Below are 16,959 nucleotides of genomic sequence, written 5' to 3' on the forward strand. Positions count from 1 at the left end.
TTTAATTCGAGTCTCTTTCAGCCACGTTCGTCAATTCCACTAGAAAATCTTTTCCCTTGCAGAGGCAAGATCGCAGCCTACACAAACTTGCTCATGACTCACCGCAAGGTTGGGAGCCTGTCGGCAATGCTTATCCATCTAGGAGGCTTCATCTCCAAGAGTAACACATGCTTCATGAGTTGCTTGACGCCACCCACAAATGCTCAAGGCTATATAGTGCTCTATTGTGCTCACACACAATCTCTCTCTCCCCCCCTTCCCCTCCCCCTCTCTCCCTCCCTCTCCCAAACTTAAAGATTTCACTCAAATTGCACAAGTATCAAAAAAGAAAGGTTGGTGAGAGCTTCTCCAGCCTCTAGGTTGTCTCAAAGTCGCACATGACCAGCAATCCTCAATATAGAGGGCCAAGAGGTAAAAATACCGAACTCCAAGGAAACTAGCTGTTAGAAGTTAGCAGCTCACGATATTAATGAGCCGAGCAGTGCACTAGGTCAGCAAGCCAAACAATGAACTAGTGAAAAGCCAACGCACGCTTTAAGCCTAGCATCATATACAATCCTCTAGGCCTAGGCCTCCGGCGCTCCATCCCTTCCTTCTAACCTTATCCATTCGCATCACGCACGCTCGGCCGCTCGCAAGTGGCCTCTTGTGTCCTCTGACATCTTGACTCCCTCTCCCTTTCATGCACTACCACCCACAACTCTCCACCAATGCCTGCCCAGCTCAGCTGCAAGCAGCCAACCTCGTCTGTCCCTCCATCTCTGCTTGGCTCTCGCATGCTTGCTCGGTCGCTCCCTCTGTCTGGAAGTTTATGGTGGAGGATGAGGAGGCGCACCAACTTCTGCTGCTACCCATTAGGATGCAACATATCAATTTTATTTAATTCTTTAGTTCTTTATTTGGACTAGATTTTGGTTGATACAACCGCTACTCTTTATTTTTGTTTGATTTAAGGTTTAACTTGAAGTGATTTTGCATGATTCAGTAGTATTGCTTTGATTGCAATTGCAATCTTGTTTAATTTGTCTTTTCATTTGAACTCATGTATTTTGCCAAAGCTCGTGAGCTAACGAGCAGCTTTAGGGAGCTATCAGTTGGTGCTCATTAATGACATACTTTTACCCATATTTATCCTTAATAATGGCATGGATTTAATATCATAACTATTGATCATTCTCAATAATCGGGCAGTTTTCGCATATGCATTGTATTTTGGAGGACATTCTATTTTGGATGAGGCCTACAACCAACGACAACCCAGAGAAAGATGAAGGCTAAAGGAACTAAAAAGGCCATAGGCCGATCTGCCTATGGAGCCCAAACTGATCGGCCTAGGGGGTCCATGGCGCCTATTCATACTCATCTTCGACGAGCATTCCTCCAGGAAGATTTAAGGGCTAAGTTTCTGAAGATATGGTAAGTTGATCTCGAAATCAAGATAAAGCAAGTGAAGATTTGGTAGGTTATCAAGAACCATTCATATCCCGAGGTTATCGTTGAGCCAGGCCCACATACAAGTGAAAAGAAGCCTCCAGAACATCAGAGAAGACATGGGAATGAAGGGAGGCACAATAGGCCAAAAGGAAGGGCCAGGTCGATTGGCCTGTACCGAATTAGGCCGATCGTCTGGGCCATTCCTGTACCCCCCTTGACTTCCTATTTGAGCCACAGCCTCCTCACACTATAAATGCCCCCATTCTCCATCACCACGAGCATCCATTCAATGCATTCATCACCTAGTAGCAGAGAAGCAGAGGAGTCTGAGGGACACCATTCTGGAGAGCCGAGGGCCGTGCAATTTTCTAGTGGATTAGCTTAGGTAAACCCTAGTTGACGTGGTAATCCTGCGAGGAAGATCCACGTCGGAGTTCTGGAGCTAGGCTCAACAGATCAAGGTAGGATCCCGATGGAGATCTAGTGATGTACAATCATTCATGGTGAAGTAATAGATGTGTTCCAATTCTTCAGCGATCAAAGTGCCTCCTTCTATGATTTCATGCTTTATCGGGTTTGCTTGTTTTCAACCTATGATCAATGATAGATTGCATGGGGTGTTTATGTGGTCATGGTGAATAGATTTGCATGACTAATCTACCAATGAGCATGACAAGTTTTTTATGTTCGTATCCTTAATCTGCCAACGCTGATAGGGGGATCATGACAAGATCTGCTTCTGTTTAAGGTGGGGTTTTCGAGAGTATGAATGGAGGAGTAGATTTAAAGAGGCTTTGAATAAGAATCACATCTATCTTACTTTGCTATCTTGCTCAGAATTACTTCATATATATAGTCTAGGTTGCTCTAGATTGATTATCTCTTGCTCATATCTCCTATCTGTATGTATATGCTAGATTAGATCTGAATCCTTTATAAACTTGAATCATGTTGACAATACTAGTTTAAATAGTTCTTGTATTATAACTTTCACGGATTGATAAACCTTGGCGGTATACTTTGAGGGAAGAGCTACAACTGATCCGTGCGCTTGCAGTTCAAACTGGTGTGCTAACTGTCACCAGCATTGCCAAGCTGAGCTGAGAAGCCTTTATAGCTTGTTATCTTAACGAGGTGGAATGAGCCAAGACGAGCCGAGTCGACTCGTTATCTAGCCCTAAACCCAACAGAAACCGTTCATGCCGTCTTTGGCCACGTCAGGCAGTCAGCACACTCGAGGGTTCTCTCAAGGCTATCTCACATAGATCAACAATGAGTAGTTTTGGTGTTATTATTGAATCAATGTTTCATCCCTCTTAACAGTACAACATATCTATACTCAATGTTAAATTTGCACAACATTTTATCCATTTGGTTGACAGTACAACATATCTATACTCAAGGTTAAATTTGCACAACATTTTATCCATTTTGGCTTATATGTCTTTATCTATGCAATACTTGATCATTATCAACTTGAGGGATTTCATCATCGTATATCCATTGAGCACATCTACCTTGAGCTAATGAGTTAGGATTTTCCATCATATATGATCAATACTGCATCTATATCCATAATCTACTCCATCATATGATCCAATAAATATTAGATGCATTGCATTCCTCCACTTCATAAGATATGATTGACACCTCAAAGTTTACTCAAGTACTAGCCCTTCACCCTAGCAAAAGAGTCCATGGCCCAAGCCGTCGCTTGACCTATCTTTGCTTAAACTTGGACTTATGTAGACGTGGGGCCCACATGTAGATCTTACCGGCTAATTTGCACAAAGTAGCTGGCCATAATTGTGAGTCATATCTAACACATTTCATTCAGTTTGCTAAAATTTTAAGATGTGAACGTCATGTTTCATTTCTATGATCTAGCTCTTGACGTGGTACGCATATGAATCTAGGCACACTTTGGGGGTGGAAAAGTGGTATACAGATATCTGAATTCGTATCCACTAAAACATGATATATGGATATGTGTATCCGCATTCGTTTCTAATGTGGTAGCTTAAGTGGATACATTCGAATTTGTTTTTCACTATCCGAATTTGTATTTGTATTCGAAATAAATGTGGATGTGGATGGATATCCGATATTATTTGCATTTGTATACCATAATCACTTCTCTAAATCATATAATAAATATTTATTGTGATTTAGTTTTTAAACTAATATATTTGCTGATTTTGAATTACTTCAAATAATTTATTTTATTATTGTTAAATATTTATATAAGCTTTATTTAATTATTAATATTTATTAATTGTTGACGGCAATTAGCACGCTAGTTTTAACCACATCTGCACGAATCAGTTATAACTTTCCCTCAGAGTACTCCCCCAAGGTTTATCAATTCGTGGAACTTATAGCATAAGATCTATTTCAAGTATCATTGTTAGTATTAACTTGGTGTTTATGAGAGATTCAGATCCAATCTACTAAGCATGTATAGACATATAACAGATGGAGTAAAGGCAATCAATCTAGAGCAATCTAGACTATGCATATGTTGTAATTCTGAGCATGGATAGCAAAGAAACACATATATGATCCTAATAAAATGTATCTTTAAATCTAAACCTCCGGTCCGACTCCCGAAACCCCCTATCTTACACAAGAAAGATCTCATAACGATCCCCTCTATCAGCATATGTAGACTAAGAGCACGATCAAAAGAATATGTTATACTCATCGGTAGATCAGGCATGCAAATCCGATCACCATGATCACAAGAACATCATAAGCAATTTATCATCGATCATAGATTGAAAAGCAAGCAAACCCAAGAGAGTATAAAACCATAGAAGGAGATAGCTAGATTGCTAAAAACAAGAACATATCTATTTACTTCACCGTGAATGATTGTACGTCACAAGATCACCACCAGGATCCTAACTTGATCTTGATGACTCCTAGCTCCAAAACTCCAGCGTGATCTTCCTTGCAGGGTGATCACGCCGTCAAAGGTTCAGCTACGCTAACCCCTGACAGCTGCACGACCCTCTGCTCTCTGGAGAGGTGTCCCTCAAGCTCCTTCTGCTTCTTTGTTGCTTCATGTCGAGTACGTCATCTTGGATATGGGGCTTGGTGGTTTTTCAGCATATTTATAGTCTGGAGAGCACGTGGCAAAAATTAGAAGGCGAGGGGATGAAGGAAAACCCCAGGCCGATCAGCCTGGGAGGGTTCAGATCGATCGGCTTGGGCCCCAAGTCTTGTTGGATGCTCTGAAGTCTTATTTTCACTTGCATGTGGGTTTGGCACGTCGGTAGCTTCGAGATGAGATTGATTTTTAATAATTTTCCAAATCTCCACTTGATCCTCTTTGATTCCTCTTTGATCCTGAAGTGATCCTTGCCATATCTTCACAAACTTAGCCCTCAAGTAATCTCGGAGGAGTGCTTGCTAGAAAGGAGCGTTGGAGAAGGCTAGAAGACCCCTGACCGATCAGTTTAGGCTTCACCAGACCGATCAGCCTGTGCTCTTTCTGAGCTCGCTGGTCTTCGTCTTTAACAGGTTCGTTATTGGTTCAAGGCATTATCTAAAAATATACTTTTAGGTCCAATTTCTTGCAAAAACAAAATATCCCTAAAATATATTGCGCATGTGAAAATGACCGGTTTATTAGGTGTGATCGATAGTTTAGGTATAAATTCATGTTATTATTGAAGATAAACAAGGTAAAAGTGTGTGAATAACGAGCGTCAATATTAATTTACTACAATAGTTTTATAAAAATATTTTAAATGAATAATCTCTTTCTAAATGTGTTATATTTGATTCATACATATTTTTGTACGTGTAATGATGATTGTGTTCTTCTAAAAATATTAATAAAACAAATGGATACTTGCCAATTGCTATCATCGAAATTAAGTGGATATCCGAATATATATCAAATTCCAAGCTATCCGTTTTGCATTCGCATTCAACAACATTCAAATCCGAATTCATATTCGAATAAAAATGTGGTAAAAAGTGCTATCCGAATTCGATTCCATCTAAATCCTATTGATTTCCATCCCTAGCCACACTAATATGCTCGAAGTAGCTAGCCAATGTAGTGAGCCATCTCCAACAAATTTCGATTAATTTCATTGGAATTTTAAAGTGTGAACGCGAGGTTTTGATTCTAGGTCCAATTCTTAACGTGGGCTCACATGTGAATCTAGCCACACTAATATAAATGGAGTAGCAGTTTATCATACTGAGCTATCTCTAATAAATTTCAACTAATTTTGCTGAAATTGTAAGGTATGAATGTGAGATTTAAATTTTAAGATCCGACCCTTGATCTTGACTTATGCAAATTACTTATACTAAATTTCTATTATTGGATCTTTTGGATGGACTTGGACTGAAAAGAAGTTGGATTGGACATTAGCCATTTTACATTAGGATTGGATTGTATATGGATTATTTTTCTTGGATTTTAATTGGATTTCTTTATATTGGATATGGATTTCAATCCATTCCTACCTCTACTCAAGCTTGCAGGGATGGCATATATTTGCACGGCAACGAGGAGCGACACGCTTGATCATGGAGACGGACTGTGAAGCATTAGGCAAGCTATGGAACAGCAAGAACTTGCAACGATAAGCAGCTGCAGTCATCATCAACGAAATCAAGGAGCTTAGCTTTAGTTTTAGTGCTTTTATTTTTCGTTTTTCAGTGAGTCTTGTAATCAAGTAGCTCATGGTTGTGCTAAACTGGTAACAGTAACCGTCGATGCCCTAAAAAAAAAAACAGTCACCGTTGCGTGAGACAGAAAAAAAAGAGAGAGAAGAGAGAAGAAAACCAAAAGAGTGGCCCCGGGCCATGTTTGACTAACCAAACTGCTTGCTGCGGTAGTCGCGTCTGCGTGCCGCCCGCGAGCCCGAACCAGGCTCCGGCCCCGACCCCGCACCAGAATCCTTCCCCGCACCTTCTTCCTTCTCCCCTCCGTCTCCTCTTCTGGTTCGACCGACGACCGGACTCGCTGCTCCGCCACGCCGCATTCGGATCCGGCCCAGCCGCTCCCGATCCCGCCGTCTCCCCTTCACCGCTCGGCACGATCCGCCACGCCCACGACCGGTTCGCGGCCGAGCACCCTCCGGCGCTTCTGCGGCCGGCGCCATGGCGAGCGGCGGCTACGGCGAGCAGGCGCCGGCGCCGGCGGAGGCTGAGCCGCTGGAGATCGTGCTGTTCCAGGTCGCCGAGTGCTACGTCTACCTGGTGCGCCCCCACGCCCTTCGCGTTCCATTTCGTGGACAGTTTAGCGTAGCAGTGCCCTGTGTTGTGCCCATGCCAGCCCATTCTCTGCACGTTTGAGCGGCGTCGTTCATCTGAAACATGCTAATTCTATTGTTGGTCTATGCGCAGATACCTCCGAGGAAGACGGCTGCCTCCTACAGGTACACTTCTCGGGCTCGCCAAAGGATGTGGTTGCGGACTTTAGGAGTTGTATAATAATGTAGTTCTTCCTGTCTGGGTCAGTAAAGTAGACACAATTAGGAGTTCCTGTCCGTGCATGAGCTAGATCGATCCTAAAAGTTTGAATTAGCTAAGGGTTGCCACGTTTCACCGATTCTTGGTTGCTTCTATTTGTTCAGAGGCCCTGTGAGCCATTCATTTCACAATCGGGATTGTTCCTTTCTGACTTAGTATAAATTGGGATATTGGGATACATTTGTTGTTCCATGGGAATAATTGATTGCGCTGGTGGTAAAATCCAGGGCGGATGAGTGGAACGTCAACAAATGGGCATGGGAAGGGGCACTTAAGGTTGTCAGCAAGGGTGAGGAATGCATCATCAAATTGGAAGATAAGAACACAGGTACAGTAGCCATTTACTCATTTTAGTGCTTTTTCCTTTGTTTTTTTCGCTTGCAGTATTAATTCTGTGAATGTGTTCCAGGGGAGCTGTATGCTAGGGCATTTCTCAGAGAGGGTGAGCAACATCCGGTGGAACCTGTAATTGACAGCAGCAGGTCTGTATCTAGTGCTGCCACAAAATATAGTCTAATAACCTACAATGAAGTACATGCCTTTGTATTTCCCAGTGTCCATAAATAAACTACTTGAAGACTGAATAAGCAGAACCTGAAATGATTCTTGCTGCTCAAATATTTCTCTTGCAGATATTTTGTACTCCGCGTTGAAGAGAATATAGGTGATGACTGTCTCTTTCTTGGGTTCTATGATATTCCTTGTGCTTTAATGTTTTATTTAGTGTTGAGTTGATGATCATAGCATTTGGTACTTAACTTGAAGCGGTGTGGTCAATGCAGTACTAAATTGGGTAATATACTGGAAACATAACAAACCTTACTGTGAACTGCAGATGGGCGTCAGCGTCATGCTTTCATAGGTTTAGGCTTCCGCGAAAGACCTGAAGCATATGACTTCCAAGCTGCTCTACATGATCATATGAAGTATCCTTCTGTTCATTTGAAACATGATATGCCTATCATAAAAAAGCACACGATTTCCCCCCCTGTGCAATTCCTCAATGACTAATAGTTATATGTGGAATTCTATTTGATATGGCATTTACCATTGATTTCGATTAGCCATAATACATGGTAGATTGTTGTCTCAGATCTTTCAGCATCAAATTATTGATCCTCTACCCATGCAGTCAGATCTTAGTTTAGTTGGCAAGTGTCAGGCTAGTACTCATCTTTACTCGAGTTCTGATTCCCGTTTTGGTCTGGGTCTAGCAGATCCTGACAGCAACTGTGTTTTAATATGAGCTTTATGAAATATTGCTGTATTTTCCGCAAGGAATTCATTTCGTTTTCCTTGATTATAATAGTGTGATCATGCTTCAAATATCTTCTTTATATAATGCACTAAGTTTCCTGTATGATTTGTTCGTCTCTTACATTATCAAAGATATCTAAACAAGAAGAAGGCCGCTGAAGAGATGGTTCAGCACTATGAGAAGCAATCGTCAGTGGATTACAGCCTCAAAGAAGGGGAAACTTTGGTTCTTCAGCTTAAAAGTGTAAGTTATCATCCAAATATTTTACTGGAAGAAAATGAATCAGAGACCCTGTTGATGAGAGATCGTTTCTAAGGTCTGCATAACTAGAATATAGGATTTTGCTCTGTAGTTGTACCCTAGGTTGTTGAAGCAATGACATGTTCATTGGAAGGATAGCTATAAACAGCTGGATCATGGAATCCTTGTCAATCTATAAGTGTCTAAATAACCTGATCAATCTAAGATTCTAAGCCATGTTGACCTAGACTATTTCAATGTAAAATATACAGCCAGTTCTAAACCGAATCTCAGTTCTGTTTATGCATAGTTTCCATCGAGATTTCTCTTATGGCATTTGAGCTGCAAATCCCTTTGCATATCCATAAACATGTTAGTTTGAGGCTCTGAGCTACTCTTGCATAGGAACCTTTAAAAATTGAGCCCTACTGTACTGCATTGAAGGGTATTTGCAGTGCTGCCGAATTTTGCATAAATAAAGTGTTTGTAGCATGTGCCTGTATCCCTTTTTGCTCAATTTTTATAGCTATATTTGTCTTTGATTTTTCTGAGTGTCTGGATTTGCTTTTGTTCTGTGCAGAAAGAAACCGGCACCAAGACAAAATCAGCATTTTTTGAGCAAGGCCTAAACAAACTCTCATTGAGTGAAAAGACAAACTCCAAGGAGGCCCCTGTCTCCCTTAAACTACCCCCACCTCCACCTTCACCCGTCTCTCCAACGGATTCTGGAGTAGCCGCTTCCCCCTTCAAAGCAGAATTTCCTCCACAAGAACCTGCTGCTGAACCCACCAGCACAACCAGCGGTATCCCCGCCAAAACCGAACTTTCTCCTGAGCAACCAGCTGCTGCTGAGAAGGTCGAGCAAGAAACCGTCGATGAAGATTTTGGGGACTTCCAGGCTGCCGGGTGATGTATCTTGTATTTTGTACATACAACATGTTACTCAGACTGCCTTTTATTTTTATTTTGCCCACTTTCAATCAGCTGTGACTTTTGCCGGCACTCGTGTTGATGTATAGAGAGCTACTGTACCATCTCATAAGCTATACAAACCTTGTACCTTTCAGTAGCTGCCAGAAACATTTTTACCCAAAGGTTACCGATTTTGTTTCCAAATCCGATGAGAGTTCAGGAAGCAATTCGGACTCCCAAGCGATTCCGACCTCGGCTCGGTACGTATTCGGGCTCTATAAAAATCCACCAGCCAGCCCAACATCATCGTCTCGGCTGTTCCTCCGAGATGGAGCGCCTGTCCGTCGACGGAGACGGCGCCGCCGGCCGCGAGGAAGAGAAGAAGCGGAGGGCCTGCGCCTGTCTCCGTGGGCTCGCTGTCGCTGCTCCTGGCCGGAATGATGGTGCTCATGGCTTGCAGCCACGGCACAGCGCCGCTGTGCCTCGTGTCGGAGCTGTGCGCCGTGCTCTGCCTCCTGCTCTACCTCTGGGCCTACTACCTCACGCAGAACCTCGCCGCCAGCACGGTCGTCCCGGTGGAGGCGCTCGTCTTCTTGTTCCCGCTCGTCTTTTGCGCCGGCTTCCTGGCCGCGCTGCTCGCCGTGGCCGTCGGGCCCGTCGCCGGCGTGCTCGTCATGATCACCGACCTGGCATGCACGTCTGCCTTCTTCGGGTTCTGCCTCGCCGAGCACGTGCGTTTCAGCAAGCCGCCGGCTGGGCACAAGAACAAGCGCGTGTAGGGTAAAATCGCGACTCTCCAGAATTAATAGCGTTTGCTGAGTTGACAACGCGAACTGAAAACTAGCAGTATTTTGGCTTGACTTCTATTCGTGCATTACAAAGTGTAAAAGCTAGCAACGTAACACAATGTTACAAAGTATTTACAGGGTGGTTGCTTGATTGCTTGGTATTGTTGAGTGAAGCCATCCCACGCAATGTTATTTCATCATCTCGTGAATCATAATGTAGGAGATGATATTTACAGCCGTTAAAACCATGTGATTATCAGATCTCGGCGAAATCGTCCTCATCAATTTCATCTACCCACTCGACCTCAGTGTAAGCTGCGGATTTCATCAAGTCCGTGAGGCCGGTGAGGTCTTCCAAATACGTTGGTTCGTTGATCACTTGCATCACAAAATCCATTCCTCTACTCCGATATTCAGACAATACCTGCGATATTTTTGCATGTAATCACATAAGAGATCGACAGCATAGCTATCAGCAAAATTCTAATAGTATCGTTTGCATTGTTGGAAACTTGGAGCCGGCCAAGGATGAAACTCACGAGAACAAACGCGCGCAAGCACTTCATAGAAGCTACCTCACGCCAACACACACAAAGGCACCCATATTTGCGGCAATGCACGCATTTCTCCTTTCTGTATTCTCAGTTCAAAACAACCATACCGAGCACTTGGCTCATGTAGCCCAACTTACATGCACAAGGGTGCATCGACTGCCCGGGTCTCATGCCATGCCTCAGAAGTCCCAACTAACCATGCATGTACAGCTAACTACTTGCAGCACTAGACTCATTCAGTGATGAACCGGCGCACAGGACGACTAACACTGTAACATAGGCTAACAAGGTAACTTCTACATGCGACAGAGATGCTCTAACCTATAATCCCTTCGTCCCAAAAGATAGTCATTCTAGTTTTATCCTACATCAAATCATCTTAAGTTTGACTAAGTTTATAGAGAAGAGCATCAACATTTGTGACACCAAATAGGTACTGTGAAAAAATATTTCATGATGAATGTAATAATAACTATTTGGTTATCACAAATATTTATACTTTTTTGTATAAGCTTTGTCAAACTTTAGATGGTTTGACTTAGGCTAAAACTAGAATGACTCTTATTATAACTCTTAATAACTCATGCTGACACCAAGCGGAGGCAGTACATACATGACAGGCACCCACTAACTCTTATTAACTCATGCAGACTCTAAAACTCATATAAGTCAAGATGTAACATGCATGTTGTGCAACGGTAGAAAGTTTACATACCACATTGGAACATGCTGTGCAATTGCTCGAGGAATAGCCCAAGAGAGTTAATAAGTTGTACTGTGAGAGTGATCCACGGATCTGGTGAGGTAATAGACCAAGTGGATGGCCACTGCTTGCACCAGCAATCTCTCCTGGAGCATGTATCCTGCAACAGGTAGTAAAAGTATTTATCAGATTTCCTTGCTTTTGTTCATTGGATGCACTTAGCATCTTCTTTGGAAGTTACACAAATTCATAGTCCAGCTTTCAGGTGCCCAATTGCTTACCCATCTGGATGATGTAACATTCTTGTGAAGAGGTCTGCAGCGCGTCCAGATGCAATACAGGCCAGCCCGGGTCGTGTCACTGTACATTGTTGATCCAGTGTTCGATTTGAAACAGACTGCATCAAAAGTAATGCCATGATTGTTGGTGGCAACATGTTAAAAGCATATAACAAGTATAATTTCCAAAACATGGAACATTACATCAACAGGAGCAACGACGTCATTGCAGAAATAACACCCCAGTCTTTCACGTCCAAGGGAATCCTTTGTGGACAGCTTATCCATGACAGTAGTCACATTTGAAGCTTCATAGCTTATGCCAGGACCAGCCCCATGTCGCATAACAAGGTAACTATCATACCCTAACGCTGCAGTAATAGCAATCTGCAATGCAGAGGGGCATTATTAGCATATAACAAAATTCCAAGGTCTACATTATTCAAGGATGCCTACAAGGTTTACCTTGTTTTCATTAGTGCAGAGGAGAGTTGGAAGCCACCTACTTTCCCTTGTGTCGGTCAACAAGAAGATAGCATCGTGGGAAGCCACTAATTCCTTAAGGCGCTTGCAATCTTGGAGCACACCAGCTGCTTCACTGGGAGATACAGGATGCCCTGGCATAGGTATTTCCATTTGAATGCCTTGTGCATCCTGCAAGGGCGCATGGTACATATTCATTATGATGAGAAAATAGTGAAATAAAATGGAAGTACAGTTTTGAGGGTAAGGAAGTGAAGACTCACAACTGAAGGACACCTCTCCACTAGATGCCTAAGTATGGCAGTTGCTTTTGGGGCACCACGGTCATCACAAGTGTAGAGTGATTGTCTCGCCAAATTTGACACAACTACACGACCACTATCAACCACTGTTAGCTTTCGTACACCAGAGTCCTGCAAAGTTGGTTTTGCCAAAACAGAATTTGTGTGAGTTTATATGTTGTAGTTGACATAAAATTACCATTATTCACAAAATTGAGTCATTGACCATAAGAATGCGAGCAACATCACATCCAAGAGTTCCAGCACCCAAAAGTAGACAGCGGACATCAGAAATCTTGTCTGAATTTACAGAGATGCTGGGCAGCATTTTAGGACAAGGATCTGGCTTCTTCAAATTAGAAATGCCTGCAAGATCTTTCAGATATGTTGGATAGTTAATAGCCTGCATGACAAAATCCAATCCCCTTCTTCTGTACTCTGACAATACCTGGAATGTTTAGCATGTTATCATTAAAAACAATAAAACTGTGAGGACGTAATTTCATATGGTAGAATTTACTTACTGCAATCGAACATGCAGTACAGTTGCCTGAGGAATTGCCAAGTTCCATGGATAAAACACACTTTGGGAGTGATCCTTGTAGCTGATGTGGTAATAGGCCAAGCTGATGTTCTGTTTCCATACCAGCAATATCACCTGGAGCATGTAACCTGCAAAAGGGTATGATACTTATGGCACCACATGGTGGACTGATTAGTTTTTCAAGCTCCCCTACAACTTAGCTTAACCAATATTCAATGTCTGTAAAAAAACCTAATTTTCACTGAGATCAATGCTACACAAACACAAGTTGGACTCAGCGATTAACTTTAAGGCATCTTACTCGTCAGGATGATGTAACATCCTAGCAAAGAGCTCCACTGCTTTGCCAGATGCAACTGAGGTAAGTCCAGGTAGTGTTCCATTAGGAATTGTCTGCAAAAGAATAACATTGAACATGACAGACCAATAATAAGACAAGGAAAAATGATAAGTACAAAACAGAAACAAATAGGAATGTTCACAAAACAAAAGTCTTTATCTGATGTACATTAAAAAGGGAAGCAGCATCATTGCAGAAACAACAGCCCAATCTCTGATGGCTAAGAGCATCTTCTGTGGACAAATTTTCTATCTGAGCAGCCACTTCATCTGTACCCCCACTAGTTCCTGGACCAGCACCATGTCGCATGACGATGTAACTGTCACATCCTAATACTGCAGTAATAGCAATCTGCAGTGGAGGTACAACATATCATTAGTACAGCATATACACAATGAAGAGGTAGAGATTAAAGAATACTTTTTAACTAAAAATGTGTGAATAATCTATCTGGATCCGAAACTCTCAGCCATAGGCTAAGTGAAAGCAATGGAGATTGCGTGGAATAATAGATTGATTAGGGTATACAAGATGTACAAATATATAGGCAGCCCTTGGGAGAGGTTTATAGAATCATAACCAATCAAGGGATAACCTGCCTATCCTAATCTATCTAGGCACAGCAGGGAGCCGGCCTGGGCCTGGGCGTGATACACACCAGGCCCATACACGCACATAGCACATACATATCTAACACGCACCCGCAGTCTAATTGTCGGCAGCTTGAATGTTCAGACTGGACCTGAATTCCTAAACACCGAAGAAGGCAGGCCTTTGGTGAAGATGTCAGCGTACTGAGAGCTCGTCGGAATATGAAGAACACAGACATCTCCGGTGGCAACGCACTCACGAACTAAGTGTAGATCAATCTCCACATGTTTGGTGCGCTGGTGCTGAACGGGGTTCGAAGACATGTAGACAGTGCTAATGTTATCACAATAAACCAGGGCGGTGCGACGCAGAGGAACATGCAGCTCAACAAGAAGTTGGCGCAACCAAGAAACCTAAGCAATGGCATTGGCAACCGCCCGATACTCAGCCTTGGCACTCGAGCGAGAGATAGCATTCTGACGCTTGGAGGACCAGGAGATCAAATTATCACCCAAAAACACGGCATAGCCTGAAGTGGATTTGCAGGTGTCCGGGCAGCCAGCCCAATCAACGTCGGAATAGACAAGCAGATCAGACTGAGTAGATGGTCGCAGGAGCAAGCCCAGGTGAAGAGTTCCACGCACATACCGAAGAATGCGCTTCAAAGCAGCAAGATGCGGTTCTTGCAAGTCATGCATATGGAGGCAAACCTGCTAAACAGAATAGGCAATATCTGGACGTGTGAAGGTGAGGTACTGTAAAGCACCAGCAAGACTCCGAAAATCAGTGCCATTGACAAGAGGAGCACCTTCAGCAGCAGACAACTTTGGATTAGTATCAACTGGGGTGGAACAAGGCTTGTAGTCGGTCATACCGGCACGTCCAGAATCTCCAGCATAAACTAGCGCTGGGACAACAGAAGACCATCACCAGAGTGCTGCACATGCATACCTAGAAAATGATGAAGCTCACCAAGATCCTTCATGGAGAATTCCTGATGCAAGGCATCAATAGTGCTGCAAAGCAGAGGTGTCCAGGACGCCGTGAGAACTATGTCATCCACAAACAGAGAAGTGTCAATCTTCGCCTCCACAAAACCAAGCTGCAACAAGTGGGTGGCGAAACGGTTGTACCAAGCGCGGGGTGCCTGCTTAAGTCCATAAAGAGATCGATTAAGCCAAAACACATGATAAGGGCGAGCAGGATCCTCAAAGCCAGCAGGTTGAGCACAATATACTGTCTCTAACAGCGTCCCACAAAGAAAAGCATTTTTCACATCCAATTGATGAATCGGCCAGTTGCAAGAGAGCCAAGGAGAGCACTGTGCGGACAGTGGCGGGCTTCACAATGGGACTGAAAGTCTCAGAAAAGTCTTCAGAAAAGTCAACCCTTGGGTGTTGGGTAAACCCTCGCAGCACCCAACGCGCCTTGTAGCGCTCGAGAGAACCATCTGCCTTGAACTTGTGCTTAAAGACCCATTTGCCGGTCACAACATTGGCCCGAGCAGGATGGGGAATGAGATCCCACGTATTGTTGGCTAAGAGCGCATCAAATTCCTCTTGCATAGCTCGACACCAATTTGGATCAGCGAGGTTGCTCCGGTAGGTGCGAGGCAGTGGCGACAGCGGGGTGGAGTGGAACAGCGCTGGCAAACAAAATCCCAGCTTCCCGCGCGTGGTCATGACATGCTGATTTGTCACAGGATGCACGGGAAGAGCACCGCAAGGGAGGGGAGCTGGAGCAGGAGCCTACGGGCCGCAGGGCGACGTCTGAATCGGAGCATGGACAAGCCGGCGAGAGTAGACCTGGAGAGGCCGACTAAAGCCGACGGGGCGCCCCTGCTAGGCAATAAGGCCGGCAGGGGCAGCGAGGCTGCCAGTAGCACCGCTGGAGGGGCCAGCCGGGGCTGAAGGCGTGCGGCCCGCCACTAGGCGGCATGCCAGGGGCCTGCGTGCCAGCAATGCCGGCGAGGCCAGGCACAACGGGCTTAGGAGAGACGCCAAGAGGTGTGCCGGTGAGGGCATTGTCAGGGCCGGCCAGGCGCTGAAGGGTGCAGCCGGGCTGACACCGAGCGGCTGCAGGGCAGCACCCAGCGGCAGAGTGGAGGCCACCGAAGGAGCAGAAGCCGCACGTGGTAGTGCAGGCGCGCCTGGGGCTGAACCTGCAGGTGACAGATGAGGTGCTGGATCGATAGGTCCTGGCACCACATTAGTAGGTTCCAATAAGAACTCAAACTCCTCAGAAGCGGGTGGTGATGGTTGCTGGGAAAAGGGAAACGAAGTCTCGTCGAACACCACATGCCGAGAGATGATGACTCAGTTGGAGGAGAGATCAAGACAGCGGTAACCTTTATGATGAGCAGAATAGCCAAGGAAGACGCACAAGGTGGAACGAGGAGCAAGTTTGTGGGCTGTAGTAGCGGAAAGATTAGGGTCCTATTTGGCATGGCTCCAACTCTGGGTGGAGCTGCTCCACTCCAGAACTCTAGGTGGAGCCAGCTCTGGGTGGAGTTGGAGTGGTCTAGATGGGGTGTTTGACCAGAAGAAGAGTGCTCTCAGCTCCAAAAAAAGACCGATTTCAGTGTGGATTGCCATTGTTGCCCTCCAATTCAGGCCCCACTTGTCATCCTCTCTATCCCTATCTTTTTCTTAGAAGGCGTGGGTAGGGGTGCGGACGGCGGGACGGCGGGGGTCGGGCGGCCGGCGGCGGGGGAAAAGGTGGGGACGCGTGGGAGGCGTGTCTCAGGGCGGCGGCCTGGTACCGCGGTGGAGGAGCCCCACCCAGGCAAGATGGGGGCGGCGGGCTAGCGGGGCGCGCGCTTGTACCGGCGGGGCGGGCGCGGACGGCGGGACAGCAAGGTAGGCGACCGGGGCGTGCGGTGGGGTCCACAGCGGGGCAAGCAGAAGGTGGGGCAGCGGCAGATGGTGGACGGCGGCGGGGGTCGGGTGGCCGGCAGCGGTCAGGAAGGGCAGCAGGAGGGGCCGCCTGGCGGTGCGTTGACGGGCGGCTGGGGAGGTTGATAATCGGATAACGCACCACGGTGTGGTGTCTATG

The 16,959-nt window shown here is 45.0% G+C and overlaps 2 protein-coding genes across 2 annotated transcripts in view; one reads left to right on the forward strand and one right to left on the reverse strand.

Annotated features, from left to right (window-relative positions):
• Positions 1–6,307: 6,307 nt before the first annotated feature.
• LOC101764082 (uncharacterized protein At1g03900) lies at positions 6,308–9,530 on the forward strand. Its single transcript, XM_004969104.4, has 8 exons — positions 6,308–6,660; positions 6,808–6,839; positions 7,161–7,261; positions 7,343–7,415; positions 7,566–7,597; positions 7,769–7,859; positions 8,323–8,434; positions 9,012–9,530. Exons 1-8 carry the CDS (start codon positions 6,562–6,564, stop codon positions 9,339–9,341), a joined length of 870 nt encoding a protein of 289 aa, XP_004969161.1. The 5' UTR covers positions 6,308–6,561; the 3' UTR covers positions 9,342–9,530.
• A 647-nt stretch (positions 9,531–10,177) lies between these two features.
• LOC101764488 (ubiquitin-like modifier-activating enzyme atg7) overlaps positions 10,178–16,959 on the reverse strand; it is a 13,098-nt gene continuing 6,316 nt past the window's right edge. The window contains exons 11-20 of the mRNA XM_004969105.4: positions 13,483–13,665; positions 13,276–13,367; positions 12,955–13,102; positions 12,657–12,878; positions 12,413–12,562; positions 12,132–12,320; positions 11,871–12,053; positions 11,670–11,785; positions 11,401–11,548; positions 10,178–10,555 (exon numbers count right to left, since the gene is read on the reverse strand). Coding sequence (XP_004969162.1) covers positions 10,388–10,555; positions 11,401–11,548; positions 11,670–11,785; positions 11,871–12,053; positions 12,132–12,320; positions 12,413–12,562; positions 12,657–12,878; positions 12,955–13,102; positions 13,276–13,367; positions 13,483–13,665 — 1,599 coding nt within the window. The 3' untranslated portion in view covers positions 10,178–10,387. The remainder of the gene's footprint in view (positions 10,556–11,400; positions 11,549–11,669; positions 11,786–11,870; positions 12,054–12,131; positions 12,321–12,412; positions 12,563–12,656; positions 12,879–12,954; positions 13,103–13,275; positions 13,368–13,482; positions 13,666–16,959) is intronic.

The sequence above is a fragment of the Setaria italica genome, chromosome V (assembly GCF_000263155.2).
Source record: "Setaria italica strain Yugu1 chromosome V, Setaria_italica_v2.0, whole genome shotgun sequence".
NCBI classification, from domain to species: domain Eukaryota; kingdom Viridiplantae; phylum Streptophyta; class Magnoliopsida; order Poales; family Poaceae; genus Setaria; species Setaria italica.

Excerpts from the sequence above, each read along its gene's own strand:
- LOC101764082 (XM_004969104.4), top strand. The coding sequence starts at position 6,562 with ATGGCGAGCGGCGGCTACGGCGAGCAGGCGCCGGCGCCGGCGGAGGCT. Across the intron at positions 6,661-6,807 it reads CCGAGTGCTACGTCTACCTG|ATACCTCCGAGGAAGACGGC; the intron begins GTGCGCCCCCAC and ends GTCTATGCGCAG. Across the intron at positions 7,416-7,565 it reads CCTGTAATTGACAGCAGCAG|ATATTTTGTACTCCGCGTTG; the intron begins GTCTGTATCTAG and ends TTTCTCTTGCAG.